Here is a 24,324-nt window from a genome sequence, read left to right as displayed (position 1 = left end):
AAAAAATGAAATATAAAGGAGAGAATTAAAGAGGAATTTTTTTAATAAGCAGATGTTCACTGCCTGTTCCGCAAACATGATGTGACTAAGTCAATGGTACTTAAAATAGAACTTTCTTATTGGTATCCCGACCATTATGACATACCATAGTACATTTTATGATGGGCTCATCTCAGCATCTACTGAGCAGCTGTTGGGTTGTTTTTGTGGTTATTCTGTTCCAGATTTCTTACATTGTCTTCCCACCGTTTCTTACGAATTCAAAAATTAAGAATTTCACGGAACATTGGGAAGCATGCCTTTGAGTGTCTAACTTTTTATGTAGCTAGTAAAGATGATTCGAAAACAACGACCGTGTATCATTAGACTCTCTTTATGAGAGAGAGAACATGTTAACACAGAAATCATAAGACAAACAATCTTAGAACAGAAGTGGTCATTATATTGGATAAATTTAGCTTTAGAGCCAAAAACAAACACACGAAAACACCTCACAGCTGCGTCCTTGTTTCTTTTTACAGCAGAGAGGTGAACGCTTCATCAAAGCCAAACCAGACCTGCGAACCGGCCTGTGAGAAACCCTGTCCTAGTTGATCTCCTGAATGGACTCTGGAGTCACTTATTCCTCCCCTTATGTGCTCTCCGTCCAAGATATCATTGCCTAGGAAATTGTAAATCCATAGAGAAGCCCCCAGGAGTGGGAGAAGCCACACTCAGAGGACAAGCTCCAACTCACTCCCAACCAGCAACTTGAGAGGCACTCATGCTCAGAATCCACTCAATCTGTCTACACTTCCAGCAGCCGGGGCCGGCTTTGCGGGCATGCGCCTGCACAGTTGAAGGGAGCCCTTGGACCAGGCAAGCCCCACACTTGGTTTAATAGTACCTTGAAATTCTTAATTTTTGAACAAGAAGCTGCATAATTTTTTTTCACTGTCCCTCCACAAATTAGGTAGCTGGTCCTGACTGCAGTTAAGACCCCTGAGTGCTGGTGTCCTGGAGATCATCCTTCAGGGCCCAGGGACAAAGTGACATTTACAAGGCCAAGTGAGTTAGAGCACTAGCTGCAGTGAGGACGCTTCTCTAGGAACCGTTTGGCTGTGAAGGCTCCTAACTGATAAGGACACAGTGGGCCGGATCCACATTCTATAGTGCTGGCCTGGGTTGGAAGCTCAGCTCAGCCACTTTTTTAATTTTGGTGAATGTGGACAATCAACATAACCTCTTTGAGACTCAAATTTTCTCCTCTACAAAATAGACGTCATATTCCCTGTCTCAGAAACTTATTAGTAATGAAACGTAGAGGTTAATCATTTAGCTCAAAGCCTGGCATCTAGGAAATAATCAGTAAGAATAATGAATGCTTGATATAATCAAATTTAGTTTCCATTTCTTCTCACCTTAAATCTGACCAAAAGAGTGGCTGGGGAGCAAGGCACATGTGCACGCGTGCGCATATGTGAGTATGTGTGTACTGGTGGGAGCTGAGAGTATTATTCCTCATCGTCTGAATAATACAAGGAGAATAGACAGGTCTAATTACTTAGATGCCAATTAAGGGAGATTCCCCTGGTGCAGCCATAACCTCAGGTCCTACGGGTTTGCTCTTTCCATTTAAATCTGAATTTAAGTTTTCCCTTTTACTTCTCTGTCAAAGCGAACATTTTCTATAGGGAATAGTGTCCAAAAAAATTTAACTCATGCATGAAAGGCCTTAGAGCACTTTCATTTAAATATAAATGAAGATTAATATTTTATTTATAGAAATAAAATACGTAATATAAGCCTGCTAACCCATGTTAATAATACATTAAACAACCTTTTTAAAATGTCTGGATACCTAGGTTCTTGTTAGAGCATCATATCATTTTGAAACACATCAAAAGCTTTTTAAAACTTTGTTTCCTGCTTATTAAGCATTAGAGATGTGAATTCTTTAATACACATTAGGTTTTCAAGGCCCATAAAATTAAAAGTATAGATATGGATATGAATATAAATATAGATACAGATACAGGTAGAGATTTGGTGATACCTAGAAGATTGTCAACTCTTAATAATTAATAATAATCACCATGTTACCTCAACCAGTACCTAAAAGTACCTAACATGTACCTAACATGAGGGGTTTGTTGTCACTGCATACTGAGGCAGCTTTAAAGGTAGTGTCAGAGTTGAGACAGAATGCGACTTGAGAGAGTTCAAAAGGCTCCCAGCCCCCACTTCCCCAAATGCCATCTTTACCAAATTGGCTAGTAAAATTCCACTAGGAACTTTATCCCTCGACTTCCTACTGATTTCCTTATGGATATGCAAAACGACAGCAAAACAAAACAACGACAACAAAAAAACATGGAAACAAAAACAAACATCTTAAGAGAAGTAATAAGGTAAACCTCATATTCATTTATTGCTTAGTGTAAATGAGGCTTTCCAGTCTTTCCAGAGAACAAGGATTGAGAGCATGGAGAGAAGAAAGTACCGGAAACTTTGGGGGCGCTGAGGAGGGAGAGAGAAGTAACACCAGAAGACACGAAAGGTAGAAAATGTTAAAGGAAGGGGGCAATGACAGGAGACATTTCACCTGCATCACAATTTTGCTGAGAGCCAGTTTTGCATGTGTGCACACAAAAAGACATTCACACAATGTCCAATGAATTTAGATTCAAGGGTAGTTATTCCAGCTACTTCACATAGTTCTTGCTGCCACACAAAAGTATCCTGATCTGTGAGGAGAAAAATAGTATTATTTAAAAGAGACACCAACAGAATATGCCCTGGAATTTTTTTTTGTAAACTAAATGTCATATGATTAATTCATGCCTAGCTATGAAAAATTCTGATAGCTTGAAAGTATTTTTTAAAAACAAAATGTTGAAAGCTACCAGCTTAAGCTGATACCAGTATCCATGACTCTTTCTAAATAAAAACTAAAAATCTAAAAGCAAAACAAAACAAAACAAAAAACCCCAAGGGCAAGGATTAAATTTATATGAGAGTGTGCCAGATTTTAGCTCTGCTGAAGATAAAGAAAATTCTCAAGTAATTAACATCAAATCTTCATATCAGCCCAACTCTAAATTCTCTCTAACTGGAGAAAGGCCAGTGATTCTATAATAACCCAAGAGGTGGGATTCATATTTTCCTTCCACACATTTCTGTTGAGAAAACTAACTCTGTGCAGTTCTGCACTTAGAAAGTTAACTCTTTAGGATTACCGGTTTGGAAGTAATGCCAATCATATCATTAGCTTATTAAAGACAGGTATTGCCGCTTCCGGGAATTATGGTTAGCTATGTGTTGCTTAATGAAGAGTTCTGATGATAGGCTAAAAACGGTGATTGTCTTTTAAAGGGATTCTCCCCACCCCCAAAAAAACTTCCTTCCTTTATTTAAGCCCCTGGAGATTCATCGTCTATTTGGAGTCTTGCACCTCACTCTGCTATCAATAAACAATGATCAACTTCACATGTACCAGGGCCAATCTGTCATCAAGTCCTTTCAACCCTTCCTTCAAAATGTACTGTGAATTTGGTCATCTCGTTCCACAATTTAATCCAGGCTCTCATCACTTTGTCTCTGTACCTTTATAAAAAGCCTCTTCCATTTTCTCTCCACATTCCAGACTGTTCCGCCAATCAAACATTTACCATTTTCATTGCATTGCTCCCTTGCTCAAGAACTGTTGACATTCTGTTGCTTCTGATCAAATCCAAACTCTTTCGCTGAACTTTTAAGATTGGCTTGGTAACTCTAGTCTACTGCCATCGAAACATATGCTCCATAGACGGCAGCACAAATGCCTGGCTCAGAGCAGGGCTCGGTGAATGGCATGCTACTTTTCCACATTTCAGACCTCTGCTCCAGTTGACAAGAGTTTTAGCATTTCTGAAATATATCATGCTCTTCCCAGCTCTTATATTTGGCTCACGCTTTGTGTTTAGAAGGAAAAGGAAGAATTATTAAAAGGTGAATAGCCCCCTTTTATTGTACGTGGTATCCAGAAATGGCATCTTTCTACACTGCCTACCAATACCCTACCCACCTGCAAGGCTAAGTTAACAATCGCGTCTTCCGAGAAGCTGTCCCCATCTGCTCTGGGTAACACAATCTACCAACCGGATACCTAGTCCCTACATTACCTTGAGTTGAAGTGGAAGTGTGAGATGTAGACAGGACTCAAAACTGCCTTGTGGTTTATACTTTCTATAATACTCCAGAATCAATCATCATAAACACAGGGACCAGCTGACTACTTGATTTGTGTCAAGCACTATGCTAAATGCTTTACCTATAGTGTTATTTGATTCTTACGACAACTCTCTAAATTACCATACACATTGTATGGGAAACTGAAGTTCAGCAAAGTTGAGTGACTTACCCAAGATCATACAAATAGTGATGGGAATGAGTCTAGAAACCATGCCTTGCTGACTCCAAAGCCTAATGTCCTTAACCTCTATACCAAATCATCTGAGAGAAATATGAGGGCAAAAAAAAAAGAAGAAGAAAAAAAAATAGTCCTAACATAACTGGGGGATAAGCACTATATTGGGCTCATAAAAAATGAACAAGTCAACATTCATGGGCAACTATGTCTCCTTTTCTCATGGACTCTGCTTAATTCTTCAGCAATAAATTCAACAATACGGAATTACTCCCTAAAAATCTACCTTAGTCATCCCACTTACTATAAAAGTCTAGGATGTTTCCCTTTGTTTTTTCCCTAAATGTGTGGTCTGCATGCCACATGCACTGGAATTCAAAAGGCATGCACAGTGTGCACGATGGCAAGTGTTGCTCAGTAGGACACCACACACGTTCCTTATTCAAGAATTCAGAGGGAGTGTCGCCAAATATGTGCAAAGCATCTTTCTGTGCACTTGCAACCTCCTGTGAATGAAAAAAAAAAAAAAAAAGACGGACTTCTTGGCCCACTGCATCAGAACATACAGGAGTATGGCCTTGGAACATGTACTTTTGATAAGAGCTCTCAAATGATTATTTTAAGAAAGGTTCAGAAACACAGAACCTCAACTCCTGCCTTGCATTCTCTACCATGTTGGGTGACCTTTCTAGAGATATAATGACACACTGATCCTAAGAAAAAAATTAATTTTGGTAGGTTCTTCATAAGGCTTCATATTCATTTTTTTGGTGGAAGTATAGGGTGGGAATTCTTGAAATAAATGACCACCCCTATTTGAAGCTATCCTATAAAAAAATTCAAAAGTGGGCTTTCTTGTGATATTTGAGAGACACTAGAACAAATCAATCTAAAGTGATTGATAAAACACATTCGAGAGCTCCCAGTCAGGGGCCAAAAGAGTTTAAAAGATGGTGGCAAATTAATTACAAGTTGTACATCTTGTCATTCAAGGAGGAGTCCATCCATGCAACCCCAAGATCGAGATTCACCTCTGCATGGCTCTTTTCTGTACGTAAATTAAATTGTTAAAATGAAGATGAGGGAACAATATCTTTACTTGTCTTGTCCTAAATTATGATATAATAATACTGCTTGGAATAAACAAGCTTGATACATCGAAATTTTCTTCGTAAGGCTGTTGATTGTAACAGGACTTGTGCTACTTATATGTGACATAAACACAAGGGAGAAAATTATACATCTTCTTCCTCTCTGGGTTTGGGTTTACGTGTGTCTGTTTTGAGAGCTAACTACTCAAACACTAACTATTCCTCAAAATCTTTCATTTACAACATGCATACAAATAAAAAGCAGGTTTTCCTTTTTGGTTTGTTCGTTTTTAATTGATAGACTTTATTTTTTTAGAGCAGTTTTACAGATAAATTGAGCATAAAGTGCAGAGCTCTCATGTACCCTCACTACGCATACAGTTTTCTTTTTCTCCTTAGAGAAGCAGCATGGGATAATGGAGAGAATTCAGACTGTCAAGTTTAGGGACCTGAGTTTAAATCATAACTCCATTACTCACTAAAAGTGTGGTCTCTGGTCCTCAATCTCTGTCTTTGCAAATTGGGAATATTTATGCCTACATTGTAGGGTTATTTTAAAGATTAGAAATCACATGTGATGATGCCTAACACAAAAGACAAACGCAATTAATGCTAGCTGTCATTCTTTGTTGGGATGGGTTGGTTTGCCTATTGGGAGGATTTTCCTTCACTACTGTCTTTCAAAGGACACATATAGGGACACATATGTGGTAATGAGAGGAGATATAGGACTAGGGCAGGCCACAGGGAGAGTGGGAAAAACAGATGATGAATTGTCGAGGCTTCACCTCTTCCTGCTCTAGAACAATCCTCCACTGGGGGCTGCACAGTCCAGGAAAATGGGTGGATGCGTCACCATCATAATCACTTGGTATAAGAAAGCCCAAACTGCCTATGTAAAGTCAGACTTCACAGAACCCAGATCCTCGCTTTGCATTATATGAGGATAAACCTGTCCTTCTTCAATCATTACTTTTCAAAGCAATACCTCGACATGGACATTGTAGGAAGAAAGATAGATGATAGACGGATAGATAGATAGGTAGATAGATAGATAATAGAAAAAGGTCAGTCCTCAAAAGACCCAAGGTTTAAATGTTAATGTTGTTTGAGCGTGCGATTATGTGATATTAACAAATGACATTAGACTGAGGGCAATGGCCAACACCAGTGGAAGAGTTCTCTTTCTCACCGCTGTGACCCACACCACCTGAGGTCCCCTAACAGAAGTAGTGCAATTCGATATGTGTGTTAAGAGGTCATTGAGGGGAGCCATGACCTAAGTATGGCAGCCTCGCCTCAGACCTTACTATTTCGAGAAGGTCTGCCTCACCTGTCCCATTCATCCCTCTGGCTGAAGTCTGTTGATTTAGTCGGAAGTGTGGGAACACCAGTGAGAAACCAGCGTTAGGGACTTGGGTTTCAGGAAATGCTGCTGGAACCAGGACAGTGATATTTTTACATCCCCCAACCAAATGCCAGCTCTTAATAAATGTCCCCTCATGAAATTTTAACAATGACATACTTTGCTATCATTTGAAATTGGTGTAGCCCCATGAATTTTATAATAAAAGAAAGATAAAATGGGGAAAGAAAAAAAAAAGAAGAAGAAATGTCTTAAGCAACCAAAGAATGGGAGATGGGGGAAGCATCATCAGAGGCATTTTGGGAAGCCACCCTTGAACAAGGCACGATGAAAACCACACTCCCCATCACTAGGTCACGCCAGGCGTGCATTTTAAAATGCCCTTTGTGGAACTGGAAAGAATAATGGTAAAAAGGCAGCAGGCAGGAAGGCAGCCCTTTCTCTGTGAGCAGAGTATACCTGAGGCATTATCAAGGCTGAAGGCGATGCGTACTGGCTTATCCGCAGGTACCCTGGTGGTGCTGATCATGTGGGCACCTGAGCCTCGGCCTTCCCCTGGGTCTTCCAGCTGTAAGGACAAGAGAGAACCATTGTCACTTTACTCAATGTCATCCCTCAAATACTCAGAGGCCCTTGAAAATTAAGAGGGGAAAGTCATTAAGCACTGCTTTCTTATTTTAAAGATACTCCTAGTTTCTAGCTTGCTTTCCCTGCCTCGAATGTATTCACTTTACATGGAAAGGATTTCCATTTAAAATCCTTTCTCTGGTGTATAAAAATATTGCTTTGGAAATATACAACTAGAATATAATATGCAAGATGAAGCAAAATCTCCACCCATCTCACTTTTTTAGTATCCCTTCACATGACTAGTCTAATCCTGACCCTTCAAGGTCTTGTATTTTAAATTTAAGGAAATAAAGAAATCTTAATAGGGCATCAGACATCTCTAGATTAAACTAACTTTTCATGCTCAGAAGTCTAAATTAGATGTGAATTATTGATCTGAGAGTGGTAAAAATGAGTATTATGGAATCGTTTGAAGAATATAAAAGACAATTTTAAAATATCCCACAGTTATATTATGAAGATTATAAATATCTGATTAACTACCTGTAAATCTATCAACATTTCTCAGGTTGATCATTAAAACCATTGCATGATGCAAGCAAAATACAAAACTAAAAACATTCTATTAATGTTCTACCTCACCTATTATATTATCATTTAATTAATAAACTAAGGTAGAATGAATGGAAAATTATTCTACAGATAAGATGAGTTAGGGTGGGCAAAAACACATGAATATTTCTATGTTATAATAAGAGAATTTAGCCCAAATATATTTTCATCAAGATACATGATAATTTTTGATCACTGGGACTAGGAAAAGATATTATTATAAATACATATATTTGATATTTAAATACATATATTTAACTTTTCTATTTTGAGTCATGTGTCCTCTTAACTCTCTACTTTCCTTTTCATATAGACAGTAAACCAAAAACTCTAAATGATATTTTAAGGAAAATGTCTCTAAAAATGGAAAAATATAAATCATCTCTTTAGCCATCCTTAGAAAGATTCTGGGAACTGCGTGAGCAGGGCATTTTCTCACAGCAAGGTTCCTGAATCTTTCCCATAACTTTTCTCTATCTAAAAATAGTGTCTAGAACACTGAACTTTGTTTTTACAATTATTTATAGAGCCAAAGCGAATGTATATATACATACATGTATTTTTAGAAATACACACATATGGAATCCTCTTACTTAGTATATAGAAAGGGAACAGGCTTACATTAAACATCTAGTAAAGCTTTAGCGGGTGGAAAACAGCAACTGTTTATCACCCAGTTACAATCATATTTGGTTCATTCATTTAACACTACAAATAACAAGAAACCCTAAAGCATTCCAAGTCATGGCATTCTAAGTTAGAAAAGAGTGGTAACATGAAATATTCAAATTAAAAAAAAGGGGGGGGTAATATAAAATTGCTGTTACTTGACTCAGGATTTGTTTTATCTTTGCCCTGACATACATTTCTGTGTAGTCTTATCTGCTTAGAATCAAGCGTCTCGTTAACCACCTGTTCCTGAGGAATAGAACAGACTGTCTCAAATGTAACAAAACAAACAATAAAAATCCCCTTCAAGTTGTAGCTAAAAGAAAAAGTCTTCTTGTTACACACCGGACAACCATCAAACCATTTTATCATTACATCTGAGGATGAAAAGCTGCACTCCTCTTCTGGCTAAGATTTTGCTGCACCAAGAAATAAAGCTCAAGAGGTAGAAATCTGCCTCCAAGATTTTGTGAATAGATCTCTGGTGCAGTTTACAGCAACGGGAAATGAAACTGATAAACACAGCTAATTAGAGCCCCTCCCTTCCGCGCAACTTAGAGCATCTGTCTGCCTCCGAAAGGGATGGCAGAGGGGACGCTGGGTGGACTTCGAGTTCCACACGGTGTCGACCACAAGAGCCCCTGAACCAACTTGCCTTTTCATCACACTGCCTGGGGAAATGGGCCACCGAGTCCTCCTCTCGGCTGCACCAGAGCTTTGGTTAAGTTGCTGGTGCTCTGAGCGTTTACTTGGGTTTTCACACCTGTTGCCTTACCTCACTTAGTTGAGTGTCTGCACTTCTGTAATCCAGGGCCAGCCACTGCCTTGGCCAGTCGGTGCCTTTGTGGAGCAGAGACTTAGAGAGAGAGCAGGCTGCACCTGCTGCATAGCAGCCACTGACAATCTGAGGAGCAATGACAGCTGTCAGGGCAGCTTGCTCCTACCTGCTCTCCCCCAGACCCGGCGTCCCACGGGGCCTCCCTGTTCCGCTTCCCGCTACAGCCCCTCTCTCCTTTCCTTGCCTCTCCAACAGCCAGGATGTTGTCATGTTTCTAGAAAAAGCAAGAGCAAAAGAAAACCCTCCTCCTGTCAGAGGCATTGATAAACAGCAAGTTGCGGAGAGTCCAAATGTTTTAATTCATTAGTCCTGGCAAACCTAAAATACAAACAGACTTGCTTCACAAGACAGGAATGTCTTCAGCGTGACCCAATCGGTGTCTGTGTCTATTCCAGCAAACTGGCAAAGATAGCATGACTCCAGTCAGCAAAAATGTCGGCCGCTCCAGTCAGCTTGGCGAGGCCCAGCCAACTTGGACGGGCCACAGGCCGACTCTCAGATGATAGCAGCGATGATCCCGGTTAAGAACGTGAGGTTTGAGGTTGAGCCGCTGATGGGCTTGATGACTTGATCCCATCTACAAATGCAACCGACCGCAAAGTGAGTCAATGGCAAATAGGAAGAGAATGTTGGGACTGTTTGGCCTTTTTAAAAGCTAGAAACCCGAATGTCAACAGTACTTTAAAACAGTTAGATGGTAATGGTGAAGTCAAATAATTAAAGATAAATAAGTATTAAGAGAATGAAAGATAAGTCACAGACTGGGAGAAAATCTTTGCAAGATACGTACCAGATAAATGACTGGTACCCAAAATGTGGAAAAAACTCTTACAACTCAACAATAGGAAAACATACAGCCCAGTCTTAAAATGGGCAAAAGATCTAACAGACGTCTCACAAAGATATACAGACAGCGAGGAAGCATGTGAAAAGATGCTGAACACCATATGTCACCAGGTGATTGCAAATGCACACACAATAAGATGCCACCACGCACCTATTAGCATAGCCAAAATCCAAAACACCGACAGCGCCATATACAGTGAGCATACGAAATGGCACAGACACTTTGGAAGACAGTTTGGCAGTTTCTTACACGATTAAACGTACTTTTACCATATGTTCCAGCAGTTGTGCTCCTTGGTATTTATCCAAAGGAGTTGCAAACTCATTTCCACACAAAGACCTGCACATGGAAGTTTATAGCAGCTTTATTCATAATTGCCAAAATTTGGTGGCAACCAAGACGTCCTTCAGGAGGTGAATGGATAAGCAATGTGGTACATCCCGACAATGTAATATTATTCAGTAATAAAAAAATGAGCTCCCAAGCCACAAATGGACACTTTAACTTAAGTGTATATTATTAAGTGAAAGAAGCCAATCTGGAGAGGCTATATACGGTATGACTCTGACTATACAACGTTCTGGAAAAGGCAAAATTAGAGAGACAGTAAAAGATCAGTAGTTGCCAGGCATTGAGGGAGAAGTAGAGAGGGATGACCAGGTGGATCGCAGAGGATTGTAGGGCAGTGAAACTATTCTAAATGATACTGCAATGGTCGATCTGTGTCATAATACATTTATCAAAACCCACAGAGTATGACACCAAGAGTGAACTTTAATGTAAACTATTGAATTTAGTTAATAGTAAGGTATCGATATTGGCCCAACTGTAACAAATGCACCACACTAATGCAAAATGTTAATAATAAGAAAAATCAGGGGGTAAGAAATATTTGGGAACTCCTGCTTTTCACTCATTTTTGTTTTTCTTTAAGTTTAAAGCTGCTGAAAATGTTAAATAAATAAGTAAAAGGACTTAGCAGGTTTCCTTGAACTAATGAATGAAGAGCTAACTTATTATGATATATATAGCTATAATCTGCATACATTCAGATGATTAGAGCATTCACATGTAAACCTATTTGCAATTCTAACTGCGACTACTTCCAGGAATTATTATTACTGTTATGATGTTATTTTAAAGTTAATAATATCACCTTACGAGACACATTATAATTCATCAAAAGAGTCTCATCCACTGTCTCATCTTCATCTTCCCTATAATCCTATAGAATAATCATGGTCTGTATTGTCAGCTCTATTGGACAGATGAGCAAACTGAGACTCAGACAACCTAAGTAACAGGCTCAAGGATAAATGATCATTATGGAACAAATGGCCCAGATAGGATCCAGGTTTTTCTAATTTTCAGTTTATACTATTATCACTATACCAAGATGTACTCTGTATGAATGATCTAATGCAATTGTTTCATTAACAGTAAGTCTGGCTCTCAGCTTTTGGCTTACAGGAGACAAAGGTATAACTTTCGTCAACAGTCTAGTGCCCAGGTTCATCTGACACCAGCCATCTTTATCATAAACCCCAAAGAAATCAAAGTCGTGCATTTTATGTGCACCAATGGAGGAGTGGATACCACACCTATACTGGCTCCCAAATCAGCTCCCGGCTCTACTTTCAGAAAAGCTGATGGTGACACTGACATTGCCAGCGTCATCGGTGACTGGACGTGTCTGGATTCCAGTGAAAATGTCCCTTCAGAATGGAAAAACCCAGAATGCGGTAGCACCTTCTTCCTCCGCTGTGATCACCAAAGCCCTTGGTGAATGTTCCAGAGATAGGAAGGGGAGTGACACATTAAATCCAATTTATGATATCGTCAAAAGTACCTGACAGATTCAGCCTAGACTGTTATCCAGAGACTTTTCCAGCATCATTAAGGTAATGCTGGACTGCCAGGTACATGGGCTGCCATGGTGACAGCCTGATCCTGATGACATCAGCAGTGGTGCAGTGGATGTCCAGTTGGTAAAGAGCTACAAAGGAAAAGGTTTCATGAAAGGATAATTTAGTAGCAATAAGAAACAAACAAACAAATAAACAAAAATGCATCTAAATAGTCTAAATGTGTTCTGTCCAAGTCTTATCATGTAAGTTAAAGATTTTCAAATAATAATTAATATTCACCAGTTCTTCTGTTCCCATAGGAACAACAATGTATTTCTTGGCTCTTTATCTAAACACTTCCAAGAAAGTAACCATTCCGAAACCCAAGTGAAATCCCTTCCCACAACTATAACCCAAAATAACCACATGGTATTTTGAGAATTCAATAGAATTATACTAATTCAATCCAGAAGGGATTGTGTGTGTGTGTGTGTGTACATCAAAATATTAACAGATTGACAGTATGACTCAGTAGCAATGTATGATTTTTATTTCCTTCTTTTTAGCAATAAATGTGGAAAGCAATTTTTAATAGTATTAAAGGAGCTTTTCAAAATAACAAACTCTAGACTTGTTTCTGAATTATGGTTTAGAACATGCACAAGCAGTTCATGTTACAGACTGTTGCCACAATTAATGTGACCTCACTAATTCAATAAGCATTTTGGGAAGACTTAGTATGTTCCAGGCTAGTTCCCAAACTGGCCTCAATATTGGATTTATGCCTTTTAAAAATGCCAGGCTTTGCCATGGCAGTGACTCAGTAGAGCTGGGGTGGTCATGGCATTTTGTAAATGGAAACAAGAAATATGAATTTCTATGTGCAGTGTTTAGAGAACCATTTAAAACATATTTTTGCCAACACATTAAAGTTAGGTCTCCACTGCTATAAGACATATGCAGCCTATAGTCTCCAAAAAAGAAATATTTCGTGGTGGTTAAATAATCAGTCTTCCCTTACAACCATCAGTCAGCAATTTTTTTCTGTAAAGGGCCAGGTAATACAGACTTTACACTTCATGGGCTATTACGATCTCTGTCAGAACTACTCATCTCTGCCGTTGTAGCACAGAAGGAAGCACAGACAAGGTGTATTTGAAAGGATGGGCTCTAACTCTACAAAAACAGGAAACAAATGAGCATGGCTGTGTTTCAATTAAAACTTATTTGCAAAAAAATAGACCAACAGCCAGGATTCAGCCCTCAGGCCATAGTTCACCAACTTCTGTTCACTTTACCCCAATCTGAACATCCGGTGGACAGCCAAGGCACAGCCCCCCAACAGTGCCACGTGGCATGGGCAGAATCTTCTTGGAAAAATATAACTTCTCTTTTTCTGCTGCTCTCAGTTCCCTCTCTTCCACTCATCCCTCCAACTCTATCCCCACAAAAAATCCTAATGTGTCACATTCTTCAATGACTCAAAAATCCCAAAGCTGCTTATTCACCCTGCTGTTCTATTAAACACTGATACGTCTGTTTGAAACAAACACGAGTGAATAAATACTTAAGTAACTACAAGGATCTAATGAATGGAAAGCTGATTTATTATGAGAGACACCACCGTAAAGCTGTATACATTCAAATGATGAGATCCTTCCAATTGGCCCACAAGACCTGTTGTATGCCGTGAGCTGGTCTCATGTGATTGTTCTTTTGAGTGGCCTCTTCCTCAGCTCCAGATCTCGGTCAAGTCTTAGGTAAGATTTCCCATGTTCCCCTAGAAGCCTCTCTGTGGTCCTTACTTGCAGCGACGTTGTCACTCCTCTTCAAACCCACTTGTCAGGGTAATACACTGAAAGATCACCAAGCAAAGAAGGAAGCTGAAAAACAAAACAAGGCAATGCCTCCCCGAGAACTTCCAGTCATACGCTGTCACAGCCTTTCACTTTAAAGATGTCTGGGGACCACTTTCCTAATCCGAGTTCATTTCAGGCTTACGATAGCAGAACAATTCACTTTATGTCATTTTTGTCTTACTGCTCAAAAGAAGAATGAGTGGGACTAGAAACATTAAGTCACTCAACAAATTCTCTTTCCTGGGCCTTGCATTTCACTCATTGAAAGAGACAGAACAGTGTGCAGTGTTTAAGAGCCAGGCTGTCTGAGTCACCCCCTCCCCCCCAACCCCCCGCACCTGACTCTGGCTCTTGTGGGGATTCAGCAAAGTTACTTAACTAATATGTGCCTCCATTTCCCCAAGTCTGGAGGATAATTATGATACCTATCTTATGGGCTGTTTTGATCATTAAATAACTTAATACAAGTAAAATGTTTACAATGATGCAGGTAAAACAATAAGCACTACATAAGTAGAAATTATTGTTTCAAGGGGATAAAAATATAGGAAAAACAACACCCAAAGGTGTTAGAACTGAGTTAGAAAATGAAGTTTTGACGTGTGGTTCTGACTCCAAAAGTTGCAGAACTTTACATCAGACATGTCATACCTCCGGCCCTCAGTTTTTTCATCCAAATCACAGGTCAGCAAACTTTTTCTGTAAATATTTTAGGCTTTAGAGGCCATACAGTTTCTACCATGATTACTCATCTCTGCAATTCCTATTGTTGAAAGTAGCAATAGACAGTATATAAATAGATGGGTGAACTCCAAAAAAAACTTTATTTATTAGAAAAAAAGTAAATAAATGGGCAAGCTAGTACATTAAAACAATATTATGAACACTAAAATTAGAATTTCATATAATTTTTAAATGTTATTAAATATTATTCTCCTCTTGATATGCCATTCTTAGCTTATGGGCCATACTGAAAGAGGTAATCGGCCAGATTTAATGTGAGAGCTATAGTTTTCGGACCCGTAATTTATAGAATTAGCTAAAACACATGCATGAGATAACTCAGGGTTTCCAAACTAGAATTGAAATAATATAGTGTGTGTGTGCACGTGTGCATGGCCTTTCTTTTTCCTTTTCACTTGATTTATAAAAAATTTAAATGGTGTTACACTGTATGAGTTTATAACTTACAGTTGATTAGATGTGACATGTATGTTCCCATTTTTATAATAATTTAGACACCAGGCTCTTTGAGAGAGAATAAAATGTCCTTTGATATTCTTGACTATGAGAAAATCATATTTATCTTATATTTCAACATCTGCATCTTTCCCAAAAATATAACCTAGAAAGACTAAAAAAAAATAATAAGTTTTAAAACTTGTTACTATAGTACAGATAGATTTATTTTATCATTTTAATGTCATCCCAAGGAAAATACATATTTATCATCTGTAAATATCCTGGTGTGTACCCCAAAAGGTAAGAACACTTGGTGCAGATTCATTCAGTTTCTTCCTCTGCCCACTGCTGCAGGCAGGAGGACTGGTGCCTTATGGGACTTTTCCTGTGACCTCTCTGAAACTCACGTTTGATTGGTGCCCGACGATATCCTTAAGGGGCCTTCGCACAACAATCACACATTGTGAGAAAGGTGCTGAGCACCTGGTGTCTGTAAACATCGGTCTCCCTTTTTTTTTCTAACCACAACTGCTTCTTTTGTACCACATTAACCCATAAACACAAGCCTGTTAAAGTCAGAAGGCTAAGCACATGTTTCCTGAATGCCTTTCAGGCTTTTCTCAAATGAGCTTCGGTTTTCAAGTCCTAACTTTACTGGAATTATTAAGGAAACTCTTTAAACTATTTCTAAAAATCCCAAACAATGACCTGTGTGGTCCATTAAATACTGTGGCCATCTGCCCTTTTGGTGTGTCTTTACTTTGAAAGTCTCCTACTGCAAGAGGGGACCAAACACCAGTCAAACCTCCCAAGTGAATAAGGGGAAAGAAAAAAGAAGTTTGGCTCTAAATTAGAATTCTTTTAGTTGATGAATAAAGAACCAATTTAACATTAGCTTGACTATCAAAGAGTATTCAGGGGCTCTCATGACTTCAAGACTGTGGGGCCTTATAATTTCAGAAATGGATTTATCCAAAGGCACAAAGACATAGGAAACTGTCTTTCTGCCCCTCCTAGGTCAACTTTCTTCTGAGTTACCTTCATTCTCAGATGGAGTCTCCCCAGGAGATGGCCATGAACTGCCTAAACCTACATCCTTTTTTCCTCAGAATACTTGAGTAGGAAGGTCATTAGCCAAGCTTGGGTATCATATCCATCACTGTGAATAAGAAGTAGAAGTACTTGGACAATTGAGGCCTGCATCATGGGATCATGGGTCCACTCAAAAAGTTGGATAGGGGAGAGATTATTCCCCAGATTGATAAATTGATGTTGGACACAAGAAAGGAAAGGAAAGGGAAGAGAAGGAGAGGGAAGGGAAGGGAAGGGAAGGGATGGGAAGGGAAGGGAAGGGAAGGGAAGGGAAGGAAAGAGGAAAGAAGGAAGGAAAGGAGAAAGGAAGGAATGAGTGAAGAAAGAAAGAAAGAAAGAGAGAGAGGGAGGGAGGGAGGGAGGGAGGGAGGAAGGAAGGAAGGAAGGAAGGAAGGAAGGGAGAAAGACAGGGAAGAGAGAAAGATGAGGAAGAGAGAAGAAGGGAAAGGCCATTTAAAAATTCTATGCTAATACCTTCATAAGTAGACTATGTCAGCGTCCCATGAGACACTCGGGTGGTGAGAAATGATATTGATGGGGCAAATACTATGTGCCAAACACTCTGCTAAGCTCTTTTCATACACATGACATCACTTAATGCTCAAAACATCCTTTAAAATAGTTCTGTCATTCCTGTTTTATAGAACAAACTGAGAATCAGAAAGTTTCAGTAATTTGGCTGAGGTTCCAGAGCTAATAAAATATCAGAAACAATTCGTTTGCCAAAAATAAATCTCTTCATCTACAAACTAAAATCCTGTTCCAGGCCTGTGGCTAAAACTGCCTTTGTAGAAGATGCCTTTTCTTAGTGCCAGAGTGGGAGTCTCAAAAAGCCATTTCAAAATGAAGGAGAAATGTGAAGTCTTGGCTAAGTACAAAGAAATTTTCTTAGTTCAACTATTTGATACCAGTGGATACAAATCTGATCACTTCTTTCTGTGAATAAAACCACGAGTTATTCCATGTACAAGAAATCAATATGAATCCTCTATAATGAACAATCATAGAAACATGTAATATTAGAGGGGAATAAGATCTTAATCCAATTCCTTCTTAAGGAAACTGAAGTCCAGAGAAAAAGAGTTATGCTTTTGGACTGAAGAACAAAAAGGAAAAAGATTAGTGCTAAAAGTTCACAGCTGTTCCAGCAGCATCATCCACTTTATTGACTTTAATTTATGCAGGAGTACAGCTATACCAACCAAATACCACCTTTGAAAGCAGAATAAGACTCTGAGAGGGTAGGGCTTTAAACATTTAAATTTTGAAGGAAAGATAGAAGTGAGGTAGGAAAAATTCTTAATCTTACTAATTCTTCTCACACAAGACTTCCTCACCATCTTCTCTCCATGCAGAACTGGCAAATTGGGTGAATTCTCCCTAAGAAATGCTTCACAATATCCTGGTGGTGACTTCACCATCTAAGCTCCAACCTTGACTTTCTTCTAGATCAATCACCACATAGCCATCATTGTTAACCTCCCTTTAAAAAGAGAGGACTGAGTCACTACGTACCCTGATGGAAGCATCTGTTGAGCAGAGGCAGCTTTCGGGGACCCTAAGCCACACAGATCCCTTCCAAGATCTTTGCTGGGGCCCTTGAAATGGGTTCACATGTTCTTATGTCTTTGTAAAATTTGCAAAAGCGAGATATTTTAACTGCATCAGTGAGGACTTGTGTCTCTTAGCATTCCAATTTCCTCTCTGTCACACTTCCCCTTGTGTTAAGTAGAAATGGAGTAACTGTGGGAATTTGACTAAATAGAAATTGAATTGGGGATACATTTACTAGCCATATATTTATGTGGTTCTCTGTCTCAGTATAGAGTCTAGAGTATGTTGCTGGCTAAGCCAGTGTAGAAATCACTTTCAAGATTACCCCATCACCCACTGTGTCAACTCACATAACATGACACAGCACGAAGGTGCACAGCCATCAGTCATCTCATGGTATGAATGTGTCCTAAAGGACATTTATGATTTTGTAGCCTTTGTCTCCAATAATATTTTGTCTCCAAAAACACACCTCCACTTCTAAAGAACTTCCAGGTAAAGATGGCAGATTCAACATTTTTTTATTTCTAAAACCCTACTAAAATGATAGTAACGTTTTGTTGTCGTAATTGTTTGTTTGTTTTTACTAGTTTTATTTTGTTTTTAGGCATAAATCCACAAGGACGAGGAGATAGTAAAGGAAACAACACAATGGGAACAAAATTTCTTAAGCTGGAGAGCAGGTGAAAGAGTGGTAAGAAATGATTAGCAGACTGAAAAGTGCTGAATCAAACTTAAAGCAGGGAAAGCTGAGAATCAAAGTAGATTACATTCTTCATAACTGGAGAAAAAATAAAATAATCAGTAGTCAGACGTGTGTTAGGAGTTCTCAATAACAACACTGGAAATCACAAGGAAATGGAGCTAGTCTTAAACATTCTAAAGGAAAAATTATGTTCAACCTAGAATTCCATACCTGACCAAACTATCATTCAAGTCTGAGGATTATAGTCTCAAAAAAAAATTTATATCCTGTGCACTTTTCTCAGAAAGCTACTGAAAAATCAGAAAAGAGAAAGCCTTCGATACAGGAAATAGAACAATTCAATACGAGAGAGTAAAATAACCCTTCAGATGACAGTAGAGGAGATTACCGCATAACCTTGTATGTAGGAGTAGAGGGCAGCCCTTCTCCAGTCCCCACAGAAGCAGGTCCAATGGCCACAGGAGTGGCTCCTTAGGAATAGGAATCAGTTAGACTCTACTGGTACTGTATGAGAAGAGATTTAGACAGTTGGCAGAAGAGCAAAGATTTTTAGGGTCGAATTAGTGACAAGTACATGAAACAAAAAAATAAACAGAAAACATGAACTTCATGGGCAGTCTGTAGCAAAGTAAAAGTAACTGTAGTCGACTATTTGCCTTAGCTATGAATAGCCTTTACATGACCTTAATAATGTAAATACTGAATAGTGATCTCACTAAAATTATATTATCGAAAGGAGATAGTATAGGAAAGTTGCTTGTGTGCGTGATGGGATGGGGTACAGGTATAAAAGAGCCAAATCTCCATCCTCTATGGTGGGAAGCCAAGAGATAATGGCTCCAGGAGGTAACGCAGACACATCTTGAAGAAGGGGAAGGCCAAGGCCAACATAACTGTCTAGAGAGTGGTTACCTCTGGAATGGAGAAGACGGGAAGGAGGAGGTCTGAGCCCTGCTATGTTATTTTTTTTGGCAACAAATCTTTCATGTATGAGCATGTAAAACTTTGATAAAAATTAAACTGTTTAAAGATCCATTTGTTGACTCACTCTTGCCTAGAGGATAACAATCAGCACTCAAAGTCCTTCTCCTCTTCTCCTCTGTGCTCCTCACATGTCCCACCCTCCCTACTATGGGACCACCTTGAACCTCTCTCAGTGCCCTCAAACAGCCTTGGTGTCAGTTTTGCACCTTTGAAGATCAAGGTCATCTCTGCTGCCACCTCCTCCATGTAGCCATTCCAACCTTGGTGCTCCCAAAGTCTTTCGTTCATTTTCACACTAAAACATTCAGCAGCATGTAGTGTTGCTTCCATCTCTTTGCAAGTTGACCCCTTCACCTAGTAAACTACTAGAGCAAAGACACATGCACAGTGTCCAGTGCATAATAAGAGCTCAATAAATATTCCTGGAACTAAGTTGAACCTGGAATACCAGTGGGATGGGACCCATAGAAGCCAGGGACACAAGAAAGGTTAAGAGATATTGGTTAACGTCACCTATTTGTCTAATTTTGTCTTCTGTTAGACTTGGGTCCAAATTAACCTTTTAACTTTAGATCTGTTTTTGTGAAGAATCAATAGCCAAAAAACCACAGGTATGACCAAATGAATTGAGACAGCCCTGCCTTAAAAGATACATTTGAAGAACATACCCACTACTTACCACAGGCCTTTGTTTTCCTAAGGGCAATGTACTCTGCAGACCAGAGCTGAGTGGCTCTAGTGTGTAAGAGAAAGGAAGTGAGGACAGCAAACCGGAAAATAGGATGCCAAGAAGAGAAACATGAAATTCCAAAGGGACAGTCTAAGTTTTTCTGTGTCGTATGTGATAAAGCCATCCTCTCTAGCTTCCTAGAAAACATTCAATAAAATCCGTATTCACCAATGCTTTTTGGGTTGTGTATTTTGAGGATATAAAGAAGTAGTGAGTCTGAACTCAAAGTTGATTGCAGGAGACGACATACAGCATAGGTTACCCAATGGGCACAGTCATTTTGAGGTATGACACTATTCCTGAACAGTGTCATACAGATAAATGACATGGAGGGTTGCAGCATTCACCTAAATGAGAAGTTTCTGGTGAACAAAAAAGAAGCTACTTTGGCGAGCCTAACAAGTTCAGTAACTGGAAGTAACCACACAGGATGTTTTAATCATAAAAAAAATTCTGAATTGAGCAGGTTATAACGGGAAGTCAATTCCTAAGGCCTCCATGATAGATTAATCTTTACCTTGAGCAAGCCCTAGCCACTGCTTTTACGCATCTAGAAAAACACACTTAAACGGTCAGAATCATCTCTTCTCCAGACCTCCAAAGGTAAACACATCTGGTACTGGGGTGAAACAACCCCAGCATTCCTCACTGTTATCTTAAACCTGCATATCTCTGTAAACTGTGTATGTGAAATATCCCGTACTCACCAATGTAAAACAAGTATGTGTCTCCCCATTTCACTTTTTATCCAATCCTAGAGATTCCCACACTTTACTTTCTCCCACCCTTTCATCTACCACCAATGGATTTCATGTAACCTGCGTTACGTCTCCTCCTTTGATTCTAATGTATAAAATAAACTGCAAAACTGCTATTCCTCGAAGCATTGTCTCAATCCTTTGAGATTTTGCTTCCAGCACTGGTCTGTAAACCTTCGCTCAAACGAACTCTTTAAACTTTTCTTTAGGTTTAGAATGTCTTTTGTTGACACTGGTATGGAAACATTTTACTGTGGCTGGCAGTGGTATTTAATTAATCAAATTACCAACTCAAACTTCTCCATTTGATTATCAATTTATATGTATTCAATGTTTTTAGAGGTTGGGTCAAAAGCACAATGACACAGAAGTACAGTGGGCAGTGAGATACAGCTTAGCAATTCACCTTTTTGTGGAAAAATCACTAACACAAAAATATCAGAAAGATATCTAAAAAAATATCTAGTTCCATAAATGGCATTAAACCACTTTAGTAACCTTTTCATCTTGGTTCTGTCTCTAACTCATTTAGCCACGTTGAGACTGTGACATCACATCCTCATCTAGAAGGCAGAGACTTAAAATTGATGCTCTCTAAAGTTCTTTAGAATTCTAAGTTCTTTCATTTTAGGAAGTAGAGCAGCCCCAGGATGAAAAAAATAATTATCCTCAGAATTTCTTCCCTAGTTTTGATTCAATAAAGCATCAACTGGTTTGTAATAAACCAAAAATACATTTTATAGCAATCGTTAAGAACAGAACAGAATGAAGATAATCCCTCTCCTTTTTTCTGTTGAAGCCAGTCACCAAAAACACTCCCAGTTTTACTGTCAAACCCATTTAGTCATCAGATATTTCATACCCAAGCAAAATCCATTCAGTCCCTGATTATACTATGAAATCTGAGGACATCCAGAAAAGTGACAAGGAAGAGATCATGTTTTGTTCATCAAAACATTTTTCAGATTAAGCCATCACATCCTAAAATAGTGGCTTAGAAACACCCAGCAGGACTTCTTTCTGAAAGCATGCAAATGCACAATCCTTGTTTAGAAGGACAGTGTCAATTACTTATGCAGATACAAAAATGGCTAATAGCTAAGGCCTAATAAGACACCTGTCAATTTCCCTTTTTTTAGCTTAGATACTTTCAATTCATAGGAGTTGCTGAACACGAACAGCATTTTGCTGACAGTTCTGGGTGTGCTTAAGCAGTGATAGCATTCAAACTAAAATGGAGTTTCAGATATGTCCATCCGATTTTTAAAAATACACTTTTAAAATTACAGTATTAACCACAAATGAATGGCTGCCCAGCCTCTCAAATGAGATACAGAAATAGCATTGTTAAGTCCACCAGAGAAGGGACAGCTTCCCATCACTGCTTCAGCTAAATGAGAATGAAGATTTCCTAGAAGAGTCTACAAATAGAAACTGACATTTTCCTGGAACAGAAAAATCCAATGAAGGACGGGAGATGATCTCTTCTTGAGATTTGAGAAGATATTAAATATAAGCGATCTCTCAATAGTTAGGACAGAGTTCACGAATGCTTTTGTATTTGATATGAGAGCACGTATTATTCACCAACAAAAAGCCTTGTTTGAGGTGAACATGACCAAGATAAGAACCAAAGTGATATTTCACAGGTTGCCAAATTAATCCAAATAATTCAAATTAGACAAGTCTGTACCGGAGGGCCCTTTATGGCCTGAATTCCACAAAAATGGAAGTTATTTATCCATCAGGAAAACATTCCTGAACATGAAAAAGTTTATTGCTTTAAAAAGCCCTCTGGACTAACTATAGCTAATTCAGACATTGAATGATAAAATTATTTATATATTCTGATTTTAAAGAATGCTCAGCATAGCTTAATTAGCATGCTTTTAGAATTCTTCCAAATTTAGATTCTAAAATTCACAATGAACAAGAATGACATTTTCTTTTTGACTCAGAAAAAAAAGAAATGAAGGTTAATCACAATATAGACATAGTATTTTGTACTCTATTTAGCCTTTTTAAAACAAAGATTTCAAGAAAATTTTATCTGCCATTGACCTGAGATGTTTTTAATAATTTTCTTTAAGGGCGCATTAAGAACAAAAAAAGAGTAATTTTAACTTGGTCTTTCCAGTTGTGTCTACATCAGCAGTAACAAAGATTTGGGCCCAAATTAGGGGATATTTAGATGATCTAAAAGAAATCTTCTGGTTCTAACATTAATAATATCCCCTGGTTTAACTCATCATGAAACTCATCCATCATTTATATTTACATTTATCATTTTAAAATAATTTACACTTATAAGTTTTGTTCATGTTTTGGTGACAAGATCCCAAAGTCATTTACTCGACTTTTCTAAATTCAAATGGCTTAATAAGGTAAGAACCCCACGGCCTATCCAATGACAGAGTTAGCGTGTCCTGAGGTCTATTCTAAAGTGCTATAGCACCATAAATTAAAAAAAATTAATAAACAACAAAACACAAAACTCATGAGCTGCATATTGTCACTGTCTACCGCCTATGCATCAAACATTAAAAGCATTCAAAAATGCTGATTGGAAGAAAGGCCTGCACTGAAGAAAGCATAGAGTATATGTAGAAGAACTGCATGGGAAGCCACAGAACAGACAGAGCCTAAGCCTCGCTTTACCACCAACTTCTTGTGTTTCCTTGAGCTATGACGGTGTCTTTGGTTCCCAGATTACCCAACTATCATTTTTTAGATTTAACTGACATTTACAGAGATTGCATATGTGCCAGGCACTTCTTTAAGAGCTTTAAATACAGTAACTCATCTAATTCTCACAGCAATCCTATGACCAGGGCCAGCTCCCTGGCACTGACACAGAGCCCTGTGCTCAGAAGTACCCGCTGCTTGCTTTGATGCTCTGCTGTCACCATCTTGAAACTGGAACAAGGGCCCAGCATTTTCATTTCATTGACATTTAAACAAAGGGTTCCTCAAACTATGTAACTAGCCCTGCCTATGAGGTTGGAACTATTATCGATCCCATTTCACAGATGTAGAAACTGAGGCAAAAAAAAAAAAAAAGAGATTAAGTAACTTGCTCAAGGTCAAAAAGTTAGTCAGTAATGGAGCGTGGATTCACACCCTGTCCACTGCTGTACTCACAGGAGAGACATCGAAAGCCACTATGCTCAGTTCCCAGTTAGTTCTGCAATTCCGAATGAGGTCGTTTATTAAAGGACTGTTGATTTCACTC

General features: G+C 38.7%; 1 protein-coding gene across 1 annotated transcript in view; it reads right to left on the bottom strand.

Moving 5' to 3' along the window:
• MAP3K7CL (MAP3K7 C-terminal like) overlaps positions 1-9,606 on the bottom strand; it is a 32,354-nt gene extending 22,748 nt beyond the window's left edge. Inside the window, exons 1-2 of the mRNA XM_006908252.2 lie at positions 9,471-9,606; positions 7,304-7,412 (exon numbers count right to left, since the gene is read on the bottom strand). Coding sequence (XP_006908314.1) covers positions 7,304-7,373 — 70 coding nt within the window. The 5' untranslated portion in view covers positions 7,374-7,412; positions 9,471-9,606. The remainder of the gene's footprint in view (positions 1-7,303; positions 7,413-9,470) is intronic.
• Between the last annotated feature and the right edge of the window lie 14,718 nt (positions 9,607-24,324).

Source organism: Pteropus alecto, unplaced genomic scaffold (assembly GCF_000325575.1).
Source record: "Pteropus alecto unplaced genomic scaffold, ASM32557v1 scaffold81, whole genome shotgun sequence".
Classification (NCBI taxonomy): Eukaryota; Metazoa; Chordata; class Mammalia; order Chiroptera; family Pteropodidae; genus Pteropus; species Pteropus alecto.
The sequence above is the reverse complement of the archived record's forward strand: the minus strand, read 5'-3'. Positions and strand labels throughout refer to the sequence as shown.